This window comes from Euwallacea fornicatus, chromosome 26 (genome assembly GCF_040115645.1).
Source record: "Euwallacea fornicatus isolate EFF26 chromosome 26, ASM4011564v1, whole genome shotgun sequence".
NCBI lineage: Eukaryota > Metazoa > Arthropoda > Insecta > Coleoptera > Curculionidae > Euwallacea > Euwallacea fornicatus.
The window spans coordinates 1,893,040-1,920,851 of NC_089566.1; the positions used below are offsets into that span (position 1 = coordinate 1,893,040).

The window sequence follows — 27,812 nt, forward strand, 5'->3', positions numbered from 1 at the left end:
TTTCTTTGGTTTTTCTTACTTCCCAGTTGTGTTTCGCATTTTTAGCTGGTGGCATCGATAGGCAACCAAATACCTACAGTTATTTTTTAGCTTTGCACAAATAAAAGCAAAATTATTACGCAGGCGCTCGCGTCTATCAGAAAAGATTGTGGTAATAAAATCACAGACTGGCCAGTCACTACCACACTTTTTGTAAACAGTACATACTACGGTAAAAAGACTTCAAAATTGAAATGGATTTAACTGAAAAAATTATTTACACATATGGCAGATTCAATACGTGTTGTTATATTTGCCTTTGTAACATCAATATTGGTTTACTTCATATTATACTCTTGTCTTGATTTCCAGAAAACACGGTGCTAAAAATAATTGTAGCGAACATGTTTAATTTCGCGTTGCACATATTGCCAACTTTGATAGTTCTAGAACTGTAAATGAAAAAGTCCGAACAAACGGGCTAACGCACACCGTCATCGACAAACAGCGCATCAGATTTACGAAACTGTAAATAAATAGGTAAATTTATATACAAACGTTGAAAATCAACCGAGTGAACTGCTAAGTATATGATACTATATCTAATCAACCTAAGAGGTGTTTGATACTAGTTATGAGCATAACGAAGGATGGTAAGCAGGGTAACTTGCTTCCTCTTGGCCTTTCAACAACTGCATATTTTCGAATTACCTACAAACAAAACATTATATAGGTAATAATTATTTGTCAAATTTATTTGTCTTTGTCATTCGAGCATATAGGTACTCCCGCCCAAACATGCACGATATGTACCTACTAGGGACGTCCTTAATAACCATCCCGGTATTCGCTTGCAGCTTGCCCGTGTTGCGAAATTAATTTCCTATAGTTAGGCAATCTAAATTTAACTTCTAAAAATAGTAGCTGACATACCGAATACATTTTTAGGTTGTTTTATCGAAATTGAAGAAATCTGCTACCTAATAAATTATATGTAGTTCCAGACTGTAAAAGAACTCTATCAGATTGCCTAAAAATAGGATCGGCATAGAAATTATTCGACTTGGAATTCGATGAATGATGGACCCAACATAAGCAATCCCTCTCGCTATAATGATATACATATATATACATATATATGTAGATAATAAGTATATATGTATGTATGTATTTACTTGTTAGTTACTTATTGCTGAAAACGCTACAAGCAGACCTGGGTTTATTGATTTCTTTACTTAGTACGTAGGAAACTAATTATTATGGAATCCCTAAACAGGGTAGTCTTCGCGTAATGGGCAAAACTCCATCCACATATTGTTTGTGTGAAAATATTACGAGTTGAAAGACAGAACGAGATAGTTCAGCCAAATTGAAACAGTTAAAAAAATGCGTGAATGAAGTTTGTCCCATTAGGTTTACACACAAGGATTGGGATATCGAGGGGGAGATCTTACTCAGGAGTTCTTTGTAATGTGGGTTGCATCCCCCAACTGACCTAACTTAAAAATCTTTAATATCGGACTCCAACTTGGAATCTAAAGTATTAAATATCGTAAAAATCCTAATTCAGTGCAAAAATAAAAAATAAAAGAAACTCACCTGTGTGCCATTAAACATTTTTACGTAGGGTCAGTCAGCTAGTGAACGAGCGGATAAAGTCTACATTAAAAGAGGCGACGATATTCAATATGCCTCTTGATATTTTAACTAACGTATTTTGGGCTGTATAGTGCCTTAATTTCAAAAGTATTCATCTCCGTTATTCATTTTCGTAAAGAAAATTAGGCCGAGACCAAAGACACATTTAAGTCAGTTAAAGTAAAAATCGAATTTTATTGATGTGTTTAAACAGATTTTCAAGAAAATCTCGGGGCACTATTTCCAATTAATACATATAATTTACGTTTAAGACGTTTAAATATCAAAATATTTTACTCATTGGTGCAGATTCAGCGGCCCAATGAAGTTGTTTTTGTCATAATTTGAGCGCCATTGTTCTTTTCACTTTGTTGACTAAGTTGTTACATTTCTTTAAGAAACGATTTTTAAAAAATGCTGTTTTTATGTACAAAAGAGATTCACACTATAATGCTCCGAGTTTTAAAGTATTTAGAATAACCGTTTTCCAAATATCATCTCAAATTCAATTTTTTTTATTCCAATACCCCTTAGGGCACGAACCAAACAGTTGTCGAACTTTATTTATAAGATGTGCCCCTCTTGGTTTGGCGGATTCTATGAGCTCTCAAAGTTCGTCCAAATATTTTAGTAACACCGTGTGTACCACAAGGTAGGGTGTACTATTTTGACACGATCGTACCAGTGAGATTCAAGCTATTCTTGTTTTAAGTTTAAGCTTACTTGAGGCTTCTGATAGGGAAAGCGTTGCTGTCAAATTCGGGCCTACAGGTTTTCAGGTTCGGTTAATTGGAGAGTAGGTCATAGAAGCCACATTACCAGATGCACTTATTTTAGACTTCTCCTACCTATATCTAAATTCCTGCGTTTTTGATCTCGATCTAACATGCAGATCTACTCTTTTTTACTTATTGCAGACAATGATAGGTCGAAAATCACACATTCACATACTAGGCGTTAAAAGTTTTGTACGTATAGGTAATTGTATAATTATTTCTTGCCATTTTGCAATGTTTGAATAGAATTTAATCTTTTCGTTGACCTTGCAGTTTTCAGTCCCAGAACTAAATAATGGAGATGGCTACTTTTGAAATGAATGCACTGTGTATATGTAAAGGGTGTTCCAACCTCTGCGTTCTTGCAAATGTTTTGGAGGAATCGCCCTGAAGAGTCAAAGGACATTTAGTTGGAGAGGATTTATACAGCATATTAAGTAAAGATATTGTTTTCCCTCTGATTTCCTAAGAATGCATTTTTTAACTTTCATTACGAGAACTTTCTTTTTGAAATTCTAACTTAAAATGTTCTTTGAACTAATTGCTATTATAATTTGCATTTACCGGATCGCGTCGCTATAACATAAGTTAGTCGAGGCTAACTCGAAATTAATTCTTTAGACTTCAGAAAGTTACCTCGAATTGCATTGATATCGGCCATTTCTTCAAAAAGGAGCCCGGATTTGACTTGAAACACCTTCTAAATCTACATGTAAGCGAAACTTATTTTCTTACTCCATAAACTGTTCGCGGGATTTAAACAACGTCTGACGTTATTTACAATGGTCAAGAAGTTCTCATTTAAAAATATAAAGCGAGTACATAATATATGTATGTAAGTGCTTATTTTTCATGGTGCTGCATTTCCGCACAGGTGGAGGAACATTAAATTTTCAAGTATTTCGTATGATTTTAAAGCATTAAAATGACTAGATATAGCAAATCATTATGCACAGTGCAAATTATCTGTTGAAAAGGACCATATCTACATATGTGATACGTCACAGCAACTAAAAGTATTAGGTATATTGTAATAAAATGTAATTTGAAATTAAATCGAAACATTCCAGCACGCGCTGTCTGCGGAACTAAAAATTATATCTAGTATCTAGTTTTTGATTAAGTAACTAATCAAGCATTAATTATACGCATATACATTACTGGCGCATTTACATTAGGGCATAGAAACAGATTTTATAATGTAATATAATCGATTTATTTATACATACCTATAGCTATAAAACCAATAAGTAGGCAATACAAAATCTCAATAAACTGTCTTTATAGGAAATGGAAGTATGAACAACGTTGCCCGTTCAAATTTCAATTGACTGACGTTGAGAAGTGAGAATAGATATATCCAATAAATAAAAAAAAAACCCATCCAGTAAATCCAGGTCTGGTCAGAAAACAATAATACACATTACTAATTAGTAATTATTGTTTCGAGTTCGTTTGCATCGGTGTCTGCGAAAGAGCCGCACCGCGCGCACGCCTGCAGTGTACTAGTGTACGGGTCAATAATGTGAAAATTATGTACAACCTATGGAAATTAGAAACTGTTGTCGATGGAAATTTTTTCTTTACTTCCATCACTACACGTATAAGTGTAAATTTCCCCTTCACAGTTTAATTTCCACGCATGACCTCGTTTCAATCTGATCAGCTATTTCACCTTAATAATTTGCCCTGTTCATAAGATCTCCGAGGTGGAGATTAAACGATTATAGGGAAGTGTTGAAACATACGACAGGGATGCATGTATAGGAAAGGGAGATAAATAAGTTCCATGTATTAGTAGGGTACGTTTTCATTTTCTCCCTGATTTCAGTTTTTACCTATGTACTTATAGGTATACCAGAGTTTCACCTAGTTCATTTTTCAACGGGAGGAAAACACGCGTCGAGGCAATTCTATGAAATTCTCAGTTTGGCAAATAATTGGCACTTCGATGCACGATAAAAAAACTATTCATTACTTTTTTACGAATAATTTCCTTTGATCATATGCGGATGCGTTAGTCGGATTCATTGGCGTGACACAGACATGTACTGTCCGAGCACGACGCGGTGCTCTACAAAACGTATAAGTATCTACCTACGAAAATGGGAGAATTGAATAAATTTCAAAATGGCTGTGATGGAATGGAGAGTAGTAGTTATTAAATTATACAGTAGGTAATTATTCATTGTCGGATAGTAAAGCGACATATGCTTTAATAGGTACATTGAAACCTTTTAAAAGATTGTCTCAAAAATGTAACATCCACCAATATGACGGTGAAATAGCTGCCAGGAATGGACGGGGTAAAACTAAATATATTAATGATAATGCAGTGTTCAGAGCACAAACTAGCGACGTAGGAATGTAGTAAAGGTGAATATTGGTTACTCAGGCCTAAAATCGAAACTCGTTTAGACTAATTCCAGTTACAGAACAACGATGTAGGTATTTCCATAAGTATTAATCAATGTATCTATATGGACAAAGCTTATTTAAAAAGTTTGCCCCTAATTCACTGATAATCTAACTTTCCTTAAATTTTTTCCTTACTGATGGTTAACTATTATTAATGATTTTGCGCCGTTATCTGATACGGTGCAAGTCCTATCTGATGTATTTCTATTCTAATTAGGAGTATTGTCTTTGTGTGTTGTGTAGTTCTAGAATAAGTGTATTATACATATAGACTATTATATATTCCCATTGGTTAATTTATCTATGTGTAGCAATTGTGTTGTGGGCGGAGGTTCCATACGGCACGTGCGTGGCAGCTATGTTAGATGGAATTCGCCGCCCTGGTCGGTTATGTTAAAAACAATACCGATCCGACCCCTGATTAATACTTGGGGGTATTAGCTCAAAACATTGTTGTGACATGATGCATTCCATTTTAAAAAGAAATCACCAATTAATATTTACATAAATTATTATATACTCTGCCTATATTCTATCTGTTTTGATAAAATTGTGGTTATTATTATAAATGATAGGTACGAATGCAAAGTTATAATATGTACAGAAGTTTTATTATTAGGTGATACAGTACCTCAAAACTGTAATTCATGCAATAACTTATTATAAGAATGTTCTAATTACAATGTACTTATAATTTTTGATAGATGTAAGAAAAGCGAGGTGTCACTAATTTTTCTGTTGCTTCTTTTTCACGAATGTCACACAACCTGCACAAAGATACGCTTCTGCACCACATCTAATTATCATTTTTCGTCCTCATTTCAGTCCTGGTGCATTATGAAAATGTAAAGTATAAAGACATCCAAGTACTCCAATACTCATAGTTACGATTTTCTAACACCGCTGTCGAACCGATAATTGTAATCTTTGCTTGTAACTTAATATGATTTCGATATTTCTATTATTACTTGCTCTCTTTCAAAAAGTATACCTGTTAAGTGTATGTGTATAGTTTGAATCGCAGTGTCATTGAAATATTTCCCTTCATTGTATGTATATTGGTGTCAAACCGTAGCTTTTGCGAACGTTTCATACAAGCCGAAGGTTCAATGGATTACGATTTGACTGAGAAAACAAAAGAAATACATGGCCAATTTTCGTCCTATGTAACGTGTACATAAACAATATATCTGTATACTATATATGGTATACTACTAGGTCAAGGTATACCTACTAAAAAAATTTGATATGCGCTTTACGCTTACTGTAAGAACGCATACTAGTTTTGTCTTAGACACACCTAAAATTTTTTAAATCGGATCTCGACGATCTTATCCAATCACAATACTAGTCAAGGTAGGTATACAAAAGTAATCCAAAATTTGACAAATGATAAGGGATTATCGCATTTTTATACGAGATATTTAGGAACATCTTGAGGGAAATTGTATACCGTCAAGATATTAAAACGAAACCTGTGAACGACTCATACGCCGTATGTACATTAAGTGCAGCTGATTCCGACAACATATTGCTAATTAATTTCATATTTAACTCACGAACGATAAAACAAGAGAGGTTGAGCGACATTGGTGAAAAAGGAACACGCCATCTGATGGAAGGTTTGGGCTCTAGTATAAACTGTAAGGGGGCTCGGATTTCCCCTGATCCTCTTAGCGCCGCTATAGAAAAGTCGACAGAAGCGTCGAAATTGGGAAAAGTAATAAGGAGCGAATGACATATCAACAAATCACAGCTATTTCCCGTGCGTAGTTCCAAGCCCCCTTCATGCTGTATCACTATAGTGCATAATATGATGATCTGAGTTTGCGATCATTAAATCAAGTGTCTCTCGTAAAGGTACTCAGTGACTACTAGTATTTTTTTTATTCGACACGACGCCATTTTAAAGATTTATTATTTAGAGAGCTTGAAAGTGCTCGTGTTAAAATCAATCACTAAAATACCGTTTTTTTAAGTAAAACGGCAAGATCTGCAACAACTTATCATACCTACCTACGAATCTTGTTTATTCAAAAATTGATACCAAAAGCAATATAAAAAAGTAATACGTTTCAAATAAGTACTTATTACCTATGAAGAACCTTTCAGGACATGTGGAAACTGTTGCAAGTGTGTATGTAAGGAAATACGCACAGAAAGCTCTCAGAAAAATTCAAAACAATCTTTGGGTAACGATGGTGCGTTTGCAGCCATATACGTCTATGGTAATAAGTTAAATATACTCTTCTTCTATAATGACACCGCCCAAAAGTGAAAGTTTGTCGTGTGAACTTCGATTTTCTTACCCACCTACTTACATACATAATATGTTACCTGCATACTTTACACTCGAAACGCGTATTTCAGAAATCCAAATTTTCAGAAAAAAGTGCAATATAAAAGTTAGCTTATGGAAGTTACAAAAAACTAAGTTTCGTCATGCTTCATTTGGTTTCATGAGAGATTATGAAGACCGTTCGGCAATAGAGGTGAATCTTCATAAAATGTTCAATGAATCGTCCAAATTATACCTACGTCGAAATTAAAATCCAGACTTTTCCAAAAATGTCACTTGCGGCGGATGATATACTACCATTGTTTTGATATTATATAAATAAGTACATAATTACATGTATATCATAGAATTACTAATAGAATACAATTTATTCGAATTGTTACAGAAATCCGATAGATCTTTCCTTTTGCTGTTTCCAAAGATAAGTATGATGACTTTTGGTTCGGCAATATTCGAATCATTTGAATTTATAAATCGTAATTTTATCGTTTAATCTTTATCACTGATTTTATTATTTAAGCTTTAAATGTGGGTAGAGTAGGTACCCGCACGCATTTCGGTGTACTACTTGATAGGTAGGTATATTTTTTAACTAATCAACACATGGGTACATTATTTGCTATAAAAGTTAGCTATGCCATATGCTTATTATACCCGACCAACCCCTATTGGCAAACAGGATCATGATATATAAACCTACCTATATAGGTACATGTACTTTATAAACCGTTTCTTTTTTAATCGAAAGGTACGAATGAATGGTAAAAAGTCATACCTGAACAGTCCCCGTACTATGCACTATGTCGTGATACCTTTTTTGATTTCAACAATAAGCATTCACCTATAAAATTATTGATAATTGGCCCTAAAACGAAGGGTTTTGATCATAGGACATAAAAAGCATATATCTAGGCAAGTTGAAACTAGGGCTATTCGACTACGACATTAAAGTTCCAGTCCTGACCGGTGAGGGAACATGTACTTAAGTATATCACCACATAATATGAAACCCCATTATAGAAACTGAACTGATTCACTCATTATCCACGGTGCTTCGATAATTCGCCATACCGTCAGAATTACATTATTATTAACATTATTTTTGATCTAAACATTTAAATTATGCGTGAATAACTAATTACCCATCGCCTACCGAACTGCGCTGGGCTTTTCGGAAAGTTACCATGATAGTACCCGAATTTTAAGTGATCTTAGGTTACTCGGCCCTAGGCATACAATGTAAATTTTAAGTACAAACAGTAAGTCGAGTAACTTTCCGGAGAAGCGTTGCGCCGTTCAATTTCAACCCTTAATTCTCGAGCTAGGTAAGGAAGGTATAAGATAGACGCACCTAGATATACCACATACCTATACCTACCTTTTCAAATATAAATCATCAACGATGTCAGCGGTCTCTACCTTTAATCCACTCATCATGTAAGGTGAAATGCGGAATTTCCGACTATTTTCTAAATCGTATGAACTATATTTATTATAGAACAACCACGGAAGGTGTTGGGTAGGTATAAAATGAAACTGAACATAAGTTTTAATTGCGTTCTTTAGAATGATATATCCGTTACGTTAGTATTTATGTATTCCTGTTCGTTGCCCTCTCTTATTGCTTACCTATATTGTCCTGTCCAGTGTTAACACTATAAACTGCATTTGTGTGTATTTATTGTCATTCAATGGTTATACTTATTGTATCAAGTACACCTATTTATTATTGTATCAAACATTTAGAATTAGTTGCGTCGATTAGTGTAGTCAAGAAAAAGAGTCGTGGGTCTGTTAACACGAAAGGAAGTACTTATAATAGTCACACGGTGCAATGTTTGAATGTTTATGGGTTCGTTCAAATTGATTTGATTTTTATTTGATATCGAAGAGCTGAATATCGTTCGGTTTCAGAACATCGCATAAAAGTCGATCATGCTTTTTCAAGTAGCAAGCATTTGCCAGAGCTGGAGAAGGTCGATTATTATACCAGAAACGGCGACTGTTACTATAATAAAAAGCACTGACACTAGATATACGTTTGTTTTGAGTAAAGTGTCCTACTTCAAAGTTTCGACTATTCAATGAATTTTTGTATTCAAATTGACTCTGACACAGTGGGGGTCTTTTCAACATATAACAAGTGTCGTGTTATGCAATATTTGTACTTTTCCATATGGACAACTGAATACAATAAAGCATATGAAGCTAACTCAAATATTTTTTCACCTTCCACTGCCTCACCCAACAGTTGCTCGTTGAGCCACAAATCCTCTCACCTCCGGACCTTTTTCGGTTGTATGAGCGCGCATGCCGAATCGTCTTTAAATTGTAAGACACTGACTGTTAAAGGTCGGTGCGCATATTTACACAGGACCTAATACCTTTTAATTAATTTAAAAAAAAACTTTAAATACGAAAGATGTAGGGCATATCCTAAAACGCCAGAAAATGTGACGGAAGACTGCAAGTGAATATTCCAAAAGAACACAAAATCGCAAAATTTATAATGCAAAACCCTACATATTTTATGAAAATTAAATTTGCTTTAATTTTCTGATATCAAAAATACACAGTGACCGGCAGAAAATACGCACCATACAATTTTTTTTTATTTATCAGAAAATTTTATTATTGATAAATGTTTGTGCATTCCTCCAAATCCGCAACGCAGTTTACGAAATTTTTATGTCTGATTTCAAATAGGAGAGATTCAAAAATGATTAAAAATGTTCATGAGTAAAGCAACTTCATTTTTAATTTTAAAGCAAACATGTGTTATGAAAAGTTTTTTGAAATTAGAAGATAAGCCCAACATTGAAGTTCAAAATTTTTATCGCATGATATATTTTTTCGAAGTTTTTTTATGATTTCTAATTTTTAGATAATATTATTGTAGTGCTTAATCCTCTATGAATCGAGAGTGGCATACTAAAAAAATCGTTGTATTTTCTATACGGGGTAAATCATATAAACTTCCAAAAGTGTTTTTTGGACTAAAAGCTTAAAACTTCTTTTTCGAGCTTATCTTTTAGTTCTAGACAAAATTTCAAAATACATGTTTTCTCTAAATTTCAAAATAAAAGTACTTTACTTAAGAACCATTTTCATAATTTTCAAATCTTCTCCGTACAAAACATGATATACTAATTTTGTAAATTGCATTTTGTGTTTATAGGATGGAATGTCATCGTTGTTCCTCTTCTCATAATTAAGGGTATTATTCGAATGCGTCTTGACTTTCTGAATCCGACTTTCGAAAGAACCTATCCTTCTATTAAATAAATTCGGTTTTTCTCCATTTATTCTAATGAAGCCTTGCAGTGTGACGTCTATCTCGATTCGACGCACTTTTTTAAGATTTGGATTGAAAAAAAAATTGAGAAAAAAATTGAAAAAAAAATTGAGAAAAAAATTGAAAAAAAAATGAGAAAAAAATTGAAAAAAAAATTGAGAAAAAAATTGAAAAAAAAAATTTAACATTTGAAAAATTAAATGAAAAAAAATGGGAGGTTGTTTTTTTACGTCAATAATACAAAACAAAATTTATTGCCTCGTCCTTGCTACTTTTTTTTCACAAGGAAAAACTTTAAAAGACATGCAGCCTGGTGTCCTGGCAGTTGGATAATATGGGATTCACCTATTGCGGCTACGCACTAAAAACCTCAGGTTACCACTCTTGTTTTGTGCTCACCCGGAACTGTCTTGCGGGACATCACGCCGAGGTGGAGGATTCGGTGTTGTTGGTTCGTTGTCGAGCGACACGGTAGCTAGTTTGACGCAGTTTCGTTCGGTGGAGTCTGGAAACAAGAAGCACAACGATGTGCCTCTTTACCTTCCCCTGCTTATTTTTTGCGAGTTCTTACATCGAACAGAGCCAGGATTTAAAAAAATTGTAATTTTTTTTTCATCTTTCAATTGGGTTACCGCATTCACCTCCTATTTGATTTGCCGATACTTCTTCCTCCCCATGGTTATTACAGTTCGTCGCGTGGTTTCTCGTCATAGTCTTAGAGTAACCAGCAGTTTATGCTCCCTCTTTCTCTCGGGTTTCAGCCGAGTATCCGCAGTTTTTTGAACGCCTCCCCATGGGTGGAACTTCGGATTTCGTCTTCACCGGTACCAGTTAGAAACTCCTCCTTGGACTTCTAGATTTTTGTTCTGGCCTTTTCGTTTAATTCCCAGACTCCATGGTTTCCCGAATAAATTTCATTCGCCATTTCGTCTAGAAAAAGTCACAAGTTATTACTAGAAATGAAAGTTTTTCCCAGAGTCCTCCGAAGAAGAAACCGGCCAGAATTGGCTTTTCTAGATTCGATTAGGTTCCCCGGAATTTTTTTAAACGGTCCCCCGTTGTCGGTTTTTCGTTTCAAGTCGTTGCCAGTACCAGCTAGAACCTTCCCTAAGGATCCATTGACTTTTGTTCCGTCCTCCTTGTTCAATTATCTAGATTACGTGGTTTCTTGAATAAATTCCGTCCGCCATTTCGTTTAGAAAAACTCGCAAGTTAAAATTAACCTGACTAACCTTTTTTTTTATAGAGGTAGGAAAAATACATTTACGGTGTGGCTCCGGTAAACAGCAAAATGCCGACTACCCACTCAAATTTCCTTCTTCTCTTCACCGTTGTTCCCCCCAGATCCGCCAATAGGCATTACTTCAGAGGGATGGTGGTATCTCATCTACTAATCCAGCCTAGGCCGGTTCACGTCGCGAAGAACTTCACCTTGTAACACTCTTCGTCTTTCATTCTCTCTCGCACGTTTCGCATTCATGATCTCTATCATTTTTGCAAACGCATTTCACTTACATTCTGTCTCCAGAATTTCACTGCCAATCATGCTCTGGTTCAGTCTGAGTCCACTCATCTTGGCTTCTGCGCGATCGGCCTTCCATGCCTGACATTTCCATAGCATGTGCTCGGGAGTATCACTTACACCAATTTCTTCGTTTTCGCAGAATCAGCAGTGGTCACTGCGTTCAATCCCTATTCGTCATAGGTATTTCCCGAACACACCGTGCCCGGTAAATACCTGCGACAGGGTGTAATTGGGCTCAGTCCGCTCGCACTCGGATCACCTTCTGATCCTTGGGACGAACACTTTTGTACATCCGTCGTAGATGGTCCATTCCTTCTCCCATTCGGTCATTACTCATTCTGCCGCTTCGCTCTTACTCTCTTTCCCTCTTTCCTAGATCATTCTTCTCTCTTCCACTCGCAGTCGCACAGCAGGCATTTTGGCCAAGGCCAAAACCGTTGCGTCCGGAGTCGTCCTGTAAGCACACACCACCCTGATCGTGAACTGTTTATTCGCTCGTTCCAGGATGGCATTGTATTTCCGGTACCCGAGGTCTGATTGCCGTCTCCAGGTCAGCACACAGCCCCTTCCACGACTCCCTCGAGGCGTTTTGTATGAACGCCTTGAGGGTCTTTTTCGCGCCTCAACTAATCCACTCTCACATCTCTGTTGCTCGACCGCAACGTTCCTTCCTCTCTCCTCGCTCCCTGGCGGGGAAGGAGAACGGACATTCCGCGAACCACTTTCACCTTCCCTCTTTCCTCCCAAGGGGGGAGGGGCAGACGTTTTATTATCGCGCCTCTTCTTGGGGCTCTTCTCCCCTTCAGCACACTTGGGCGGAGAGGGAGAGCGGTCGTCCATCGCTTTTGTTCAGTCCTGCCCTTCTCCCGAAGGAGGAGGGCCGGACTTTTCCTCTTTTGTGGGCCGCGAGGACGCGGACTTAGTACCCTTTTTAGCTCTTCTCCCACAATTTGGAGCTCCCGCGCTGTAGCCGTCCACGTCGCAGAGGGGGTAGTACCGGCAGTTTTGACACTCAGCGGCCCTGTACCCCTTCTTGGCGTATTCGGTTCACAGGTGTGTCCTGTCCACGCCCTCGCAAGCACCGGCCTTGTGGCCCATCCCTCAACATCGGTAGCAGCGCCCGGAATCCTTCAGCTCCCTGAATCGACATTTGCTGATGCCGACCCGGACTTCGGTGACCTTCCGGGCCCAGTTCACCGCCTCTTTCCCCCCAATTATTTGGACGGTGGCAGTTTACTAGTAGGCGTAGATCGCACTATTTTCATGATTTGGAGCAAAGCTGCAAGCAATGTTACTTGTACACGGCCTAATCATGGCTACAGGCGTTTATTATACATTAGAACGCTAAAATTTAAAAACTCAACTTGAGCCATATTGGAAATATTCAAGGAAAGCGTTTTTTTTTGGTATATTTTAGGAGTATTTTTTTATTAAATATTTTTCACTTGAAATGCGTTCAGGATTACACGTTTACATTTTCTGCATGTCGTCAGAAAAAACCCTGTATAGTCATCTAAATATTGAAGAAATTAGTGATCACCGTAGGTCACACAAAAAATGGGTCAGAGATAAACATGCATTCCGATTACAGTGGTTCGAAATATGACTAAATGATCAAAATCAAAACTACATTATTACCCTTATCTACTTGCTCAGGCTAGTCTGTATAAAAAATAACACTAAACATATAATATAAAAATGTAATATGTGAAACGCACATTGAAAACGATAAGACATTTTTACATTTTCAATATATTGGACCACTGGACAGTTTATCAGGTGTCTAGACATTTTTTGCTGCTTCTTTTTGTGTGGCCTGTGGCGTCGACTAATTTCTTCAATATTTAGATGAACTATAAATGGACAATAAAACATTTCTTTTAAAATTGTTAATGGTATCGTATATCGTGGTACGATAAGGTCGCATTGTCGATAAGCTCCCCATTCAATTGTTAATAGTATAAACATAATTTATGATACATACGCGTAGCCCACATTTTCTTTACGTAAAAGTCTTCCCGGAATTGCAATAATTCAATTGCAATGGCGGTACCTACTCGAATTCCAGGAATGCCCCGTTGTCGAAAAGTAATAAAATAATTTCTAGATTTAAATTCCCAATAACTTCGCGTTCTCCCCCGGAATTCATCGATTTCAAATGTGTTAACCATAAATCTGCAGATTTGGCCTTTTTCTGCCAAACACTAAATTATTGCCTTTTGAACATGATTGCTAATTCATTGGAGTCTGCTTTAATTTCCCCACCACAATCTGATAGAGCTATTTGTGCGAGAAGCTGTTTTTTTTGCTGTTAAATTTAGACTGGACAAATAAAACCATTTTTTGGCTAGTAATAATTTATTACAGCAGTATTATTATACACTTATAAACAATGTTCTACACATCTCATCAGTTGCCTATAGAAGTGTTAGAGTTAATATTTACATTGAACGTATGTACCTAATAATATCACTGAGAGATGTTCAATTTATATACTTATTACTGATCAGTACACATACATATTTTATATGGTTAAACTGCTGTTTATAAGCCTTTTTTAATAGCCTGCTATAATTACATTCTGGATACACCTAGCTATGTACACTATGGGCTCGTCTCGAGCCCCAATTACACACATTAGCTCTACTTTTAGGTCCTTATTGCAGAGGAAGCTTTTGTACATCAATAATACATTCATTAGTTAAAGTGATTGCAAAGATTATTCTTTTGTTGACTTCCTGACTTTGCTACGAGCAAACAATTATTGAGGTGTCAAAAAAAGTACATCTCTGGCAATGAAGGATGAATTAAATCTTTATTTTTGCCCATTCCGATGGGATCCCAAAACGCTTTTATTGCAGATTTACACACTAGAACTTCAAATCCCTTTTATGTGTCTGTAAACCTCTGGGCTAATTTCGTTTAATTTGGAACTGGGACTAACGAAGCGTTCGTCATTAGCAACAACGCCTGAGCGGAGTATTTTTAGGTACTTAGTGCCTATTTTTTTTCAGCTCAACCCCTCTAGATGGTGGCTCAATATTATTGCGGGCTGAATGGATAACTAACTCGAACCAACCACTATACATCCTGATTGCATCAAACCTACCAAATTAACGTCCATTGTAATACACAACAATTAGGTGGCTGAATGCGTCGTTTTCCGAGCCCAATGTTATTCGAAACATGTACAAAAGAGGTGATGTTTTGAAACTTCGGGGTATATACTTACAGGAGTTCCTTTAAGGGAAAATATTTAATAATAAGTTGGCGTAGAATTTAGTGCTGCACAATATGCCACTGTACAGCAGAAACTAAGTTCATGAGATATTCAACAAGTTTGCCGCCAGATGGGTGTCTGATTTCGCAAGTCTAACTTGCATCACATAACTTATGGAGTTGCTCGGGCATATTTTGTTATTTTACAACGGTTTCTTTATTCCGTGGTTATCGCTTTGTTTTAAGCTCATTAAGTGCTGATGGGATTGTAAAATGTCTCGGGAAAAAACTGTTTCACTGGACCGAATATTTGAGTGGTAAATTACGCGTCAGTTGTGGTATATTCGAACTGTTGGCATTCGAACACGAATAGAGAATGTTATATTATACCACGTTTTCATGGAGTTTTGAGTTCACTCTCGCTATAGAATTTGAGCTCAACTTTCCTGAATCGCATCTTTATTTAAACTCGATGCGACTTCAATACGATCCGACTTGCATGACGGAGCTTTACTTGGAGGTTGAAACTATAAACTGCTCTCAATCAAATTAACTTGTATTTGTTAGACTCTTTCTAGTTGGGATACTCCATGAAAATACAGATCAAACTGAATGGAAAGTGATTCCAACGTACCACTGAATGGTGGTGGTTGCCTCCATGTTTGCAAAGTAGGCCCAGAAAACAAAACAGTGTCTTGCCGTAATGGCGTCTTCGCGTCGTCACTCGTATCGCTCGAGAGCAATAAATTAAATTTTCAGTGAGACTTTGAATTAATTTTAACAAAAACTGTGCTATTCGACCCCAATCGCATCGGAGGCTAATCAGGGCTCGGTTGAAACTATATCTGACCGGAAACGGGTGAAAATCGTTAAAAATTTTCCTATTTTGACAGTGTTTGGATTTTTGTGAGGTTAATGTTCGGGAGAAAAGTGATGGTGGGCGGGAGTCGCAATTGGGATAGAGCTGAATTCTGATACGTAAGTAGTGGTAATTAATGTAAAACGTGGCAAAACGCATGCCATTTTATAAACTATTTGTTCAAGATTGCCTATATTAGCAAAACCAGAAAATAAATAATTTTGACTTGTATGTAGGTACATACATATGTGTATGACGCGATGAATTTGATGGTTTTGGTGGCCATTTTGACGGTCATTTAGGCAATGTTAAACTCCAAGTATATTTATTTTACATTTTGTACATTTTATGGAGTATTGAAATAACTTTTAAATATGAAAAAAATGTGTGTGTGTGTTATACCATTTTCATTAAATTTACATGAATAATAGAAGTACCTAACAAATTTATATATATATATATATATATATAAGCATTTGATTTATACATTGACATAACATAACGTAACACAAGGTCATTACAGTGCAATTTATAGATTTGGTTTCCTTCTGTTCAATTTTGTCATATAGTTGCCTCATCTACAGTCTTTTTTTTAAAATTATTTATTAACTATTCTTCATTTAGTATTTTGAATGTTATTTATATCATTTTTAGTTTTCAGTTTTAACCATTTACCTACATATCGTGTGTTCTCGGATAAATAAACGGACTTTTGTTAAAGATGTAAAATTTTCGATATAAATTTTCACTTTTTGGGCTTCAGCTGTGTTTGGTGAAAAACTAGTTTCCAACATAATTTCACTTTTAGAAAATTAAGTACGTCTTGGAAATTTCCAAAAATTCCATTTTCCCATAGAGTCAAGTGTTCCTTTATTCGTCAAGTACGACATAATGTTATTAAGAAAAGTTGTTTAGAATCGGGACCTAAGCCCATACTCCAAATTTGAAAGTTTCCGGCAAACTTTCATTTCTCATATTTTCTCGCATTTCCCAAATCAAAACATTTTAGTTCTACCAATTATTGTTTTATTAGAATGATAAACTATTATCATTCGATTTCAGTAAATATGCTGGTGAGGTTACTTGTACGAAGCCAAATCACCGTTTTCGGTCACTTTACTACATATTATTACTTTATTCCGAAATTGAAGTTATCTTAGATAAATTTAAAAATTGATGATATCACACTAAACTTTTTTTGGCTAAATGATTAATTGGGCGACAGATGATTTGGAAGAATGAACCGGACATTTTAGTCGCCTGGATCTCCAGACCTTATAATAATGGACTTTTTTTGGCAAGATTGAAACAAACAGTTTATGAAGAATACATTCGAAATGATACAGAAATACTAAAAAACAGGATGAAACAGACAGTTTGATTCAATCTTAGAAAACACGTGCAAACAGTCTTAAAAGAATTCCGACACTGTATTGAAAAATGTGCAAATTAAGGAGACTTAGTGGAACTTTAAGTTTCATTCGAGATTATACATGTTTTAATTTATCTAATGATGATAGTTTATCATTTTAATAAAACAAAAATTGGTAAAAATATTTTTTTTTATTTGGGAAATATAATTAAATGTGAAAAATTAAACTTGGCTCAGGACTTTCAAATTTGGTGTATACACTTAGGTCTCGATTCTAAACAACGATGCATCCTGCAAAAATGTCCAAGAGACAATAAAAGTTTCTAAATGAAAAGTATAATCAAGTGATGTAATTACTTCCTCGAAATATTTAACGGTTAAATAAATACAGGCTCCTATATTCATAGTCCGGCCCTTAAATCTATGTTTTGGCAAAAGGGTATATTTAATTTTTTTATTTATAAATTGCTACGATCGAAAAATGTTTGTACACCAAATTTCATAACAATCCGTTGAAGGGCTCTTCGAATATAGATTATTTTGTTCAAATGCGGCCCCATATTCAAAGAGCTCTAGAACTTAAACGATAGACTTTTGAACAAAAAGGAAAAATACGCGTTTGTTAATTTCATTAGTAGAAAAAAAAAAAAATATATATATATTTATGTTTTCCAACACATACTGTATGTTCTAAACGTGAAGTTATGGTAGAATTTAGTCATTAACCAACAAGTGCTAAACCCCAAAAAATGACAATTTAAATTGATTTTTTTTTCTTTTTACAACAGTCGGTTTGCCTATTCGGGGACCCATAGTATGTTACTTTATCGTACGAATTGCGTTTGTTGTTGTAGATTTCTCCTTATTCCTTGAACACAACAACAAGGATTTTTGATTGGCTTAACAGAAAGTGCACAATATAGCATAACACAAAATATAAGACTTGGCCTTATGTCGTGTTATGCTATGCTAAGCTTGGGCATCTAAAATTGGCTCACATATTCTGTCTATTTTTATGTATTTTATATTGTGTTGTGCTATGCTAATCTATTAAATTAACTTGGGAGATAATATCTGCGGATTATTTTAAAATCCCTAGGTGAAGAAAAATATTTTGGCGCCTTAAAACTTTGAAAATCATTCGTTTATACCATTATTGCTATCTCTTAAACTGTTAGAGTTAAAAGGTCATTTAAATATGAGGAGAGTTGTTGAACTTATCGGTAAATGTATGTGTTACATTATCTACGTAATTTCATGGTTATTGATATTCAATTTCACTTTTTAATTAGTTTTAAAACGTAGTTACAATCAATAAAATAACCATAAATATTTGCTAGCAACTTATCGGTTTATTCGTTTCCTTCGACTCTGCCACCCCTACATATAATCTAAAGTGATTCTTTGTGTTTGCTAGTGCCTGAAGAGCATCTATAGATTCCCCGATGAACTTTGAATCCATCTTCTGCTCATGGAGATAGATTATGTGATTTCTTGACCGCCGCAGTAGATGTAAATCTCTGTTTTTTTTTATTTGATTTCTTCCCCTGTGGCCACCTGAAATGTAGCAAAAACTTCGATCTAGAAGACCAAAACATGGTTTTTTCCCAAAAGAAATAATTTACGCCTTTCGCGGCCAGTCCTGTATATTCCGGTACCTGATGACTCCGTATCAATTATTTCTGATTCGTCAATATATCTGATCTGGCTTTTGATGGCGACTGGCGTAGTTCCATCGGAAATTCCGTTTACTTTAGAATGTCCACTCCATACGACTTTTTTTCTTATTCATTCGGGCTCGCCCCCTGTGACGGTACAATTAAGACGTCTCTTCGAACGAGCTCAACAAACGTCGAATGACTCATTTCGCCAAGCATTTGCCTTCGTTGTTTGCAGACCTCGTTCCTCCTATGGGAAGGCATAACCTGCTGGTTGATCCAAATTGAAAACTCCGGAAACTACAGTGACGGGCCCCCAGTCGAGCACCGGTCTCGGTGGGGTTCTAAATGCATCTGTGGTAGTCAGGCAGACCACTCTTTGCAGTTTGGCCAACTTTAGAGCATAAGAGGCCTTCTCCGTATCTGGAAACTAAGCTACGGATTTGTAGGAGATCGTCGGTGTGATTACCACAGTCTCGTGAAACTGAATAAGAAAACCTATCTTAACATCAATGGATCCAGATCCTGATTTATTTTGATGGAATTATTGTGGCACATTACAATTTTTTTGCCGCATATAATTTGTAAATCCAATGGCATTTATCAACACCGTTTTCGCCTAAATTTTCCCACATGTATCTTATTTTATTGACCTTCTAACTCTAACGGTTTGGGAGATTTACATATAACAGAAAAACAATGAAAATTCGAACACCCTGTTTAATTTTTATTTCTTTGCCAGATTTTGATGGTTTCTTTCAGTAAGGTATTGGAGAAAAATAAATGAATCATCTTCATCCGATGGGAAACCAGTGTAAATTGGTCCTAGTTGGATGATTTACTCATTACACTGTGTTATAGAGGAGCGATGAAAATTTAATGAAATGCGCAATTTATATGCCTTGTGAGGACATCTCTACTATATTAATATCACAGTATCGTTTTCAAAGCTTTTGGTCAAGAGCCCGAGATGTATTTTTTTTTTATATTTGCGATATTATATGGCTGACAAAAGGAATGAAAATTTTTGAAAATATATATATCCGTTATTGCTCTTGTAGTTTATAAAATAAATAATTGCTAAGTACACCTCAAGGTGTTGATCAAATCACCCACAAACTGAAAGTTGTGGCAGTACGCGGTAAAGATGCCACAGTAAGAACACAGTATTACATTAAATGTGCATTACCTTTGCATGACATAACGGGCAAAGATTCTATGGAGGATGGACCCAACCCATTAATTTTTTTATAACAAATGAACTTTTCGAGTAATTTTGTTTTTAGAAATACGCGTTAGTAATCTTGCAACATGGGATTTTTATGACGAAAACGCGATTATAAATCAACAATCAAAAGGTGGTCAATGCGGTCCGAGATATGGACTGATCTCATTAAAAGGAAAACTCTAAAATTACCATTGAACTAGGTACACTGTGTTGAATTTTTATTATTTTGGTGGAACAGTAATTTCGTCTTGTACGCCAAGCCCTTAATCATCTCGTATCTTGATTCTTGAAGAACCACACTCTCAGAATCTTTATCAATTACATGTATAATTGAGTGTATGAAACATTTTATTGCGCCTATCTGGCATTAATATTACTTATCCCATAGATCATCCGCTATGTAATAGATAGATTTTTTTACAAAAAAATTGAGGTCACAAAGAAACTAGTATTTTAGACCTTGATATAAATTCTAACCATCATATTTGATTTGTCACTAATGCCATTAAGCAATAATAGATCAAGTTTATTTAAAGACGCTCTGCTGCCATAGTTAAATTGAGGAACTTCGGAGCAAAACTCAGTAAATGCGTTTTTTTTAAAACCCAGTTAGCGATGGATATCGCTTCACTTCGAGTAAAACTAATGGTATAAACTACCTAGTACCTAGCAAAAGCAAATAAATGCTTGTAAATTTCCCAGTTGAAATCGATCCTTGTGTACAAAACCGTATAAATCCGGTTTTTATATCAAAACCGAATAATTCTAAAAATCGTTTACACTGGATTTATTCGGTTTTGGTCCAAAGCACCCCAATTTTTGAATTGCTTACTACGTACCTACTTAATACAGTGAGATCATTTAAATTTCATATCTAGCGAGCTGTAGGATTTTTCACAGGAGAAATAGATGATAAAAAGTAGGTCGTAACTTGATCATACGCCGCATAAGGATATCGAAATTCATTTTTGATAAAGCAACTGAGTGAGGTTCTGTTGCTTTATTTACTTTTAATTATCAAAATTTCAATTAATTTTAATTAAACTTTAAGGCTATTTTTTTAACAATACGATTTAATGAAAAGAGTCTAATTGTTTGAAAAATTCGCAATAATTGCTGAAAATGTTTTCCATTCACTTCAATGCACAAATTTACCCGACGCTTCATACACTTGAAGACATTGTCGAGAACTTTTGGGGTATATTTGCACACTCTGCTCTAAGCCGTTCCTCAAGGTCCGCGCTTGTGTTTAATGGTTGTCGAATAAGTGCAAAGGCCGACTGATAAATAACGAAAATAATAAATAACGATTGGCTAAATGTCTCCGGAAGAAGCGTTTCAGCATGATAAATTAGCAAATGATGTAGGTTAGTCAGGTAACCAAATATAGACAAATGATCATCGACATACGTTCTTTTCTTCAACAAACTTCACAGCTGATTAGATATCAAACTTAAATGATCCCTTGGTACCAACTCCCCCTAATATTTTTAATCATTATCGGATGTTTTCGGTGATACATTACTGAGAAACATCATTTGTAATAAAAAAGTATTACGAAATCATTTATTTCTTTAGTCCAGCTATCCATAATATCGTCCAACTGTCCCAGAATCGAATTCGGTGTCCAGAATAAAATTCTCTTGCCAACAAACCACTAGAAGCATTAAATTTTAATGGGGAGATACCGCGTCGTCCTAGTTAGGTGGCAAAACCAAAAATTAGAAACCGTTAACCTTTTACGTCTTTATACCTGACTATCGAGGGAACAATTAAAACTTGTTTAATTCTCCGAAACAAACAGATAAAGTGTCGGTTTACAGCGATCGAGTTATAAAGTAACAAACTCCCTAGACGAAGGTGGGTATTCTCTGAGAGTGAGAGATAGAGACGGAGGACAAATAAAAACTAGAGCAGAACTCCTGCTTCTTACCTGTGTGAGACAAGTCTCTGAAGATTTAACTTTTAAATAGACGAAAGACTGAACAATCAAGAAAGGTATTACCAACAGGATACGCTCCGAAGAAACTATGGAGCTCAACGCGACAGCGTATTTATGGCTAAGCCTTGCCTCCTTAAGCATGATATTAACTCATGAGCCCCTGACATGGCCTTTTAAATCTTACTTAAAGCTTAATAAAGATGTGGGAATTTCTATTTAACATGTAAGCGACGTCAGCAAAATTGCCATCCTAATATTTATAAAGACACATGTTATTTTCTGATTTTCCTTATGGAACACTTGTTGTCTTAATTAATGGAAAACGCACATATTTTAATAACAAAATAGAAAAATCGGAACGAAGGAAGTTGTTTTTTGTCATTTACAAACTTGATTCACTGGAGAGTTGGGCGAGCTTATAGGTAGTCAGAGCAAACACTGCTGTCCTTTGGTTGGAAAAGTTTTCTAAATCCCATTTTTATTCGCAACTTCCGTGCGGGAGTTTTATTAGTCTATAACTAATCAGGAGAGGGACATATTTTATTTCTTATAAACAGGGATTTGGAAGTTTTTGGTATTGGAAGGCCCAAAATACTTTCTTAAGCTCCAGGTTTGAGTTTGCTACCCGGCTAATTACCAGAAGAATACTGTTAAGCAACGTATAGTTTAATTTGCGTGGTAATAGCGACGTAATGAAACCTTTATGAGATTGCGAGGGAAAAAATGCTTATTTCATTTAGACTAATATCTTACTGCCCTACTATTATATCTTAATTATACGAAGCTCTGGGATATGGAAAAACATAAAATAAGTTAATAAAAATGGCAATCAAATCTGGTTTATCTCCCCATTTCCGGGGATGCTCGGCAATAAACTGTCGGCAAAATAACGGATCCATTTGCGAAAAAACACTGCCCTTTAGTTCAACGAAAGCCTAATACTGTGAAACTGTTTTATAAGAAAAGTTCATCCTGTGATCTCATTGTTCCCAATTTTCCATTTGGGACAATAAGTCCGGGAAAAGAGCTTAGAAAATCGCTTTTCCCGTGGTCTTTAATGTAATTTCAAGATAATAAAAATTAGTAACTGACTCATATCACTGTTTTCGCTGATTTTTGCGGTTTCCTACACCTTCATAGATACTGAGAGAGCAATGGATTTAATAGATTTCCTTCATGACGTGACTTTTTAAGCACTAAAAGCGGAACCTAAAAACTATGGCGCTAAGCGAATCTATACAAGGTGCGATAATAATAATTTTCTGGATCCAGGGCATTTCGAGAGAAAAGCAAACTATTTCAAATATGTCTTTAGAAAGTTAAAATAAGAAAGTTAAGTCGTCATCGTCGTGTCGTAGATTGATTGTACAGAGTATTTGGTAGTGTGATTGAAAGTTTTCAATGGAAGGTAGATAGCGCCATTTTGAATCTACATAACGATGTTTATCCCTATTCAAAGTCTCTCGAAATATCTGCCTTTCTACGTTTTAATACGAAATAATCAAGCTGATACAATTAAATTCATTTTTTTAATAATAAATACTTTCCGCTTTTGGATGTTTTATTTAAAATATGCTTAATATGTGTACTGACAAATCAAACAAAAATTAATTAAATAATATTGTTATAAACAAATATAGACAAATCAATGTACTAAAATACTTTGGGTCCAATTTATTCTTGTATTTCAAACAAAATTTTCCTCGCTGCAGCGCTAGGTCAGGAAAATCAAATAGTCCTGAAACCTTCTCTAGTCTGTACTCTTTCAAATGATATATGATATTATGACAAAATTATGATCAAAAGGAAATGTTACTCACAAGGTATTAAGTGAGATTAAATTGAAATAAGAATTAATTATTTGAAAAATTTTAGGGCTAATTTTAACCTAAACAGTACTACCATTAATTAAAATAATTTTCAAAATAAAACCCTCCATTGTTAATGCGTTTACTTGCCCCCTTCACTCTGCCCTCCCAATATGTCAAAAACAACGAAGCTTTATATAGAGATAAATATCGTTATATAAATTCAAAAGTATCATATCAATATCTCTTAGAAAACTTTCTATCGCCTTACCAAACACCCTGTATATGCACAATAATTTCTTGGTATTTATTTGAATTCGCTTGATGATGCGACGAGAAATGGGGGAAAATATATACGTGTAGGGGCACGCAAATCCCATAATAAAGTCTATGCAAAGCCTTAAGGAATTATCCAAAACCTGCGGGGATCTTTTGGAAAATTGTAATTCTACCATAAAAAATTTGTCTCCAACACCACTTTAAGCACTGAAGATGAAATTAACTGAAGCTAATGTGTGAAAATGAAAAACATAGAGGTATCCTAAAAGAAGTTAAATTTAATACTAATATGATAAATATAACATAATGATAAGTCAATCATAAGCTATCTCATATACACAGTGAGGTTTCATTTCAATAGTTAAAACATTCCGGATTCGAGTTCATAGCTTGCATCAAGATATCACTTCAAGACATACAGGATGTCTCTAAAAGGTGCTGAGAAAATGCTACAACAAATTCCTGAGGCTAAAATATGATGATCTAACTTTACTTACCTCAGTCCAAAAGCGGATGATTTCGGAGATACAGAGTGCCAAAAGTTCAATTATGAACCAAAAATATCAGCAACAACACCGCTCACCATCGGAGGCCTTTCAGGAATTCACGAATTTCATCTACCAAAAGATAAGCCGTTATTAATCTTATTCTGATCAAAATTAATAATAATTAAACATTTTTAAATCCAGATATCTCACAAACGGTTGCTCAAATCAATTCTTACCACGTCTACCTTTTCTCGGTAAAAGACGTTGGAGAATGAGAAATTTTATTTTGAAGTAAAGTACAGTGTGGCTCAAAAGAGTTGTTTCGTTTTAAATGTGCGCAAAGTACCGCGGGTGACGCCCCTCATATTTCAATTTGTCACCCCAAAAAACCTCCCCTGGCCGAATATGGTGATAATACTCCAGTTATTAAAAACTGAAACCAAATCGAACTTTTGACACTCTGTATCTCCGAAATCATCCGCTTTAGGACTGAGGCAAGTTGGGTTAGATCATCATATTTTAGCCTCAGGAATTTGTGGTAGCATCTTTTCCGCACATTTTAGAGACACCCCGTATATTAAAAGAAATCATTGGATGGTCTCGAGAGAGATTGACAGTCTTTTCCGCAAAAAAGATTTAAAATTTTATCAAAAATGTTCATTCACACTTTCAAAAGTTTCAGTTCACTTTTACAGTTTGCTTCAACGTTTCATTTTAATGCAAATCTTTGGAATAATATCACGACAGTTCAAACGTCTTCTTCCTAAGCAAAGATTTATTAAGATTATCCCGTGAACAGAATGATGCTGCATTTCCACTTAAATAATTCTGGTTTTGATTTCGGAGGCAAATTTGAACGCAAAAATTCTATAATTAAATTTGTGTCTTCTTTCAAGGGTTAGTTCAGGTTGTTTCTCGTTTTTGAATAAACTCGACTAAGACCGGTAAAGAAGGGCTAAAGACAAAACAAGGTTTTTAGAGGAATATGAAGAAAGTAATAACATCTTCCTCCCAGAGAATTTTAAATAAAATGTATTTTAGAAGTGTTGCTTTTTGACGCCGAATGTAAATTGACCCTTCAGGGGCTGTTATTCTATTTGGAATTGTCTACACGTTTTTCAGTACGATCCTTTTGTTTTGTGAGGAAGTCAAGGTTGAGTGTTCACTCGCCATTTTTACCATCCAATTTACATCACTAATGATTAACTAATAAAAATGAGAAGCAGACGCAATCGTCTCGTTATAAATTCTCCTAATTTTTCGTTTTTCCTCCTGGGGTAGTTTACAGTACGGGAAAAGGGATATTATTCTTTAATGGTTTATTTCAAACATGTCGCTAAGCGTGGCTTAATTAAATTTCTCCGGAAGAATGTCGGTTCGACAATGTGAAGTCTTAATTTTGCGGTGAGACAAAGCCGTTTTCACTTTTTGCTCTGACAAGCACCTCGGAAAGTTTGAAGGAAAAAGAAATTTGATTTCATTTAGGCCCGCAAATGACTGCACCCACTTCGTGGCTTACAAAGGCGAATAAAAACCTTCATTATTGTTGTACAGAAAATACTCTTCTACTGCGGAATGCAAAAAGAACATCTCATTTTATTGATTTTCTCAAAGGTTGCAGAAGAGCTAAGTAAAATACGAGTAGCTTTCGAATAAACGACTCTAAAAGTTGCCGTTTGTATGCAAATTAAATAAAATAAAACGTGTTTATTGTCAAAAAATATCTTGGATGGAATGTGAAGATTGGACTCGTTGGTGGAAGGATTTAATTTCAGTTCCGTTAATTAACAAATTGAAATGGATTTACAAATAAAGTGAAGGATAAAAAATGGCCTTTTCTTCGCCTCAATTAGACTTAAACATTAGGGTGGTTCCTCGTAGTTCAGTATAATAATCTAGTCCTACTCTACTATAGGTAGGGACCTTTAATTTAACATATATAGGACATAAAAATCAAGTTATTTACATTGCGAAGGTTCTCTTTAAGAGATTTAAAAGTATTATATCACATCACACTTATGACGTTTGCGCTCAAATTCAGGGTAGTGAATAAAGCACCCCACTTCCGCTAATTACACACATCTGTCTATTTATTTGCTGAAATGACTAATATGTTTTTCAGTTAAATAGCTATCTACATAATACAGAAATAATGATCTTTATGTGGGAAGGAAGAGATCTATGTTCAGCGATTGCTAATACGTATTTTTGTTTTCTTATCATTTGTGTGTTGTAAAACCTAGTAATAAGCACCAGAATTCTAGTCTGCATTTTAGGGAAAGTCCATTCAAAAATACACAACAGTTTGATTATCCTTGCCAACGTAAATTTCGGGCGAAAATTGAATGGATTACTCGTATATACATACCAACTCGATTTCGTTTGCTTGATATGCACGTGTAAATTAGAGGGGGCAAGACAACCTTTCAAACGTTTCAGAAGAGATTTTTCACATGGTCGAGCTGGCGCAGGGTTGGGGCAATGAATCAACTCCCAAAGAAGAACTTCTAACTCACGCAACTCATAATTCACCGCACAAAAACGAAACACAGAAACAGTATCAGCAAACTAAAGTTTATAGTCCAACTCCGCACTGTCGAGCTGTGCTGCATTGCAGCGGGAGTTTCCCCTTGAAGAACGTGGACCAAAACGCTGGCAGCGTCGGAAGAGCTGGGAGAGCAAGTGTAGTTGCCACTGTCCTCTGGGGTAGCTCTGGATATTAACAATCTACTAGTTTTAGTCTGCTTTTCCGTGACCACACTGATGCCACCTCTTTGAGAGTAGTTGATAACGTTGCCGCCTCTATACCTGAAACAGATATAAACATTTCTTGAGCGGGTGCAAAGTTTGGGAGAAAGTTTCGCGAGATCGCTAACGCCAAACCTATCGTAGTAAAACTTAGCCTAAACACACAAAAGAAGCTAGTTGGATTTTTCATGTTATAGCCAGCTTAAAGCCAACACGTAATTATCCACAAGGAAAGTTCGAAACTCTGTTATGGGCTTTCCGTGTGTTTGATGCTTCAAAAA

At 35.5% G+C, this 27,812-nt stretch overlaps 1 protein-coding gene across 3 annotated transcripts in view; it reads right to left on the minus strand.

Moving 5' to 3' along the window:
- Positions 1–20,049: 20,049 nt before the first annotated feature.
- Positions 20,050–27,812, minus strand: part of LOC136347107 (zwei Ig domain protein zig-8-like) — a 184,269-nt gene continuing 176,506 nt past the window's right edge. For 2 of the 3 annotated variants that reach the window (XM_066296801.1, XM_066296800.1), the window contains one exon: positions 20,050–27,591. In XM_066296801.1, the coding sequence (XP_066152898.1) occupies positions 27,312–27,591 (280 nt within the window). In that variant the 3' untranslated portion in view covers positions 20,050–27,311. The remainder of the gene's footprint in view (positions 27,592–27,812) is intronic. The other variant, XR_010733429.1, reaches the window with a different exon arrangement.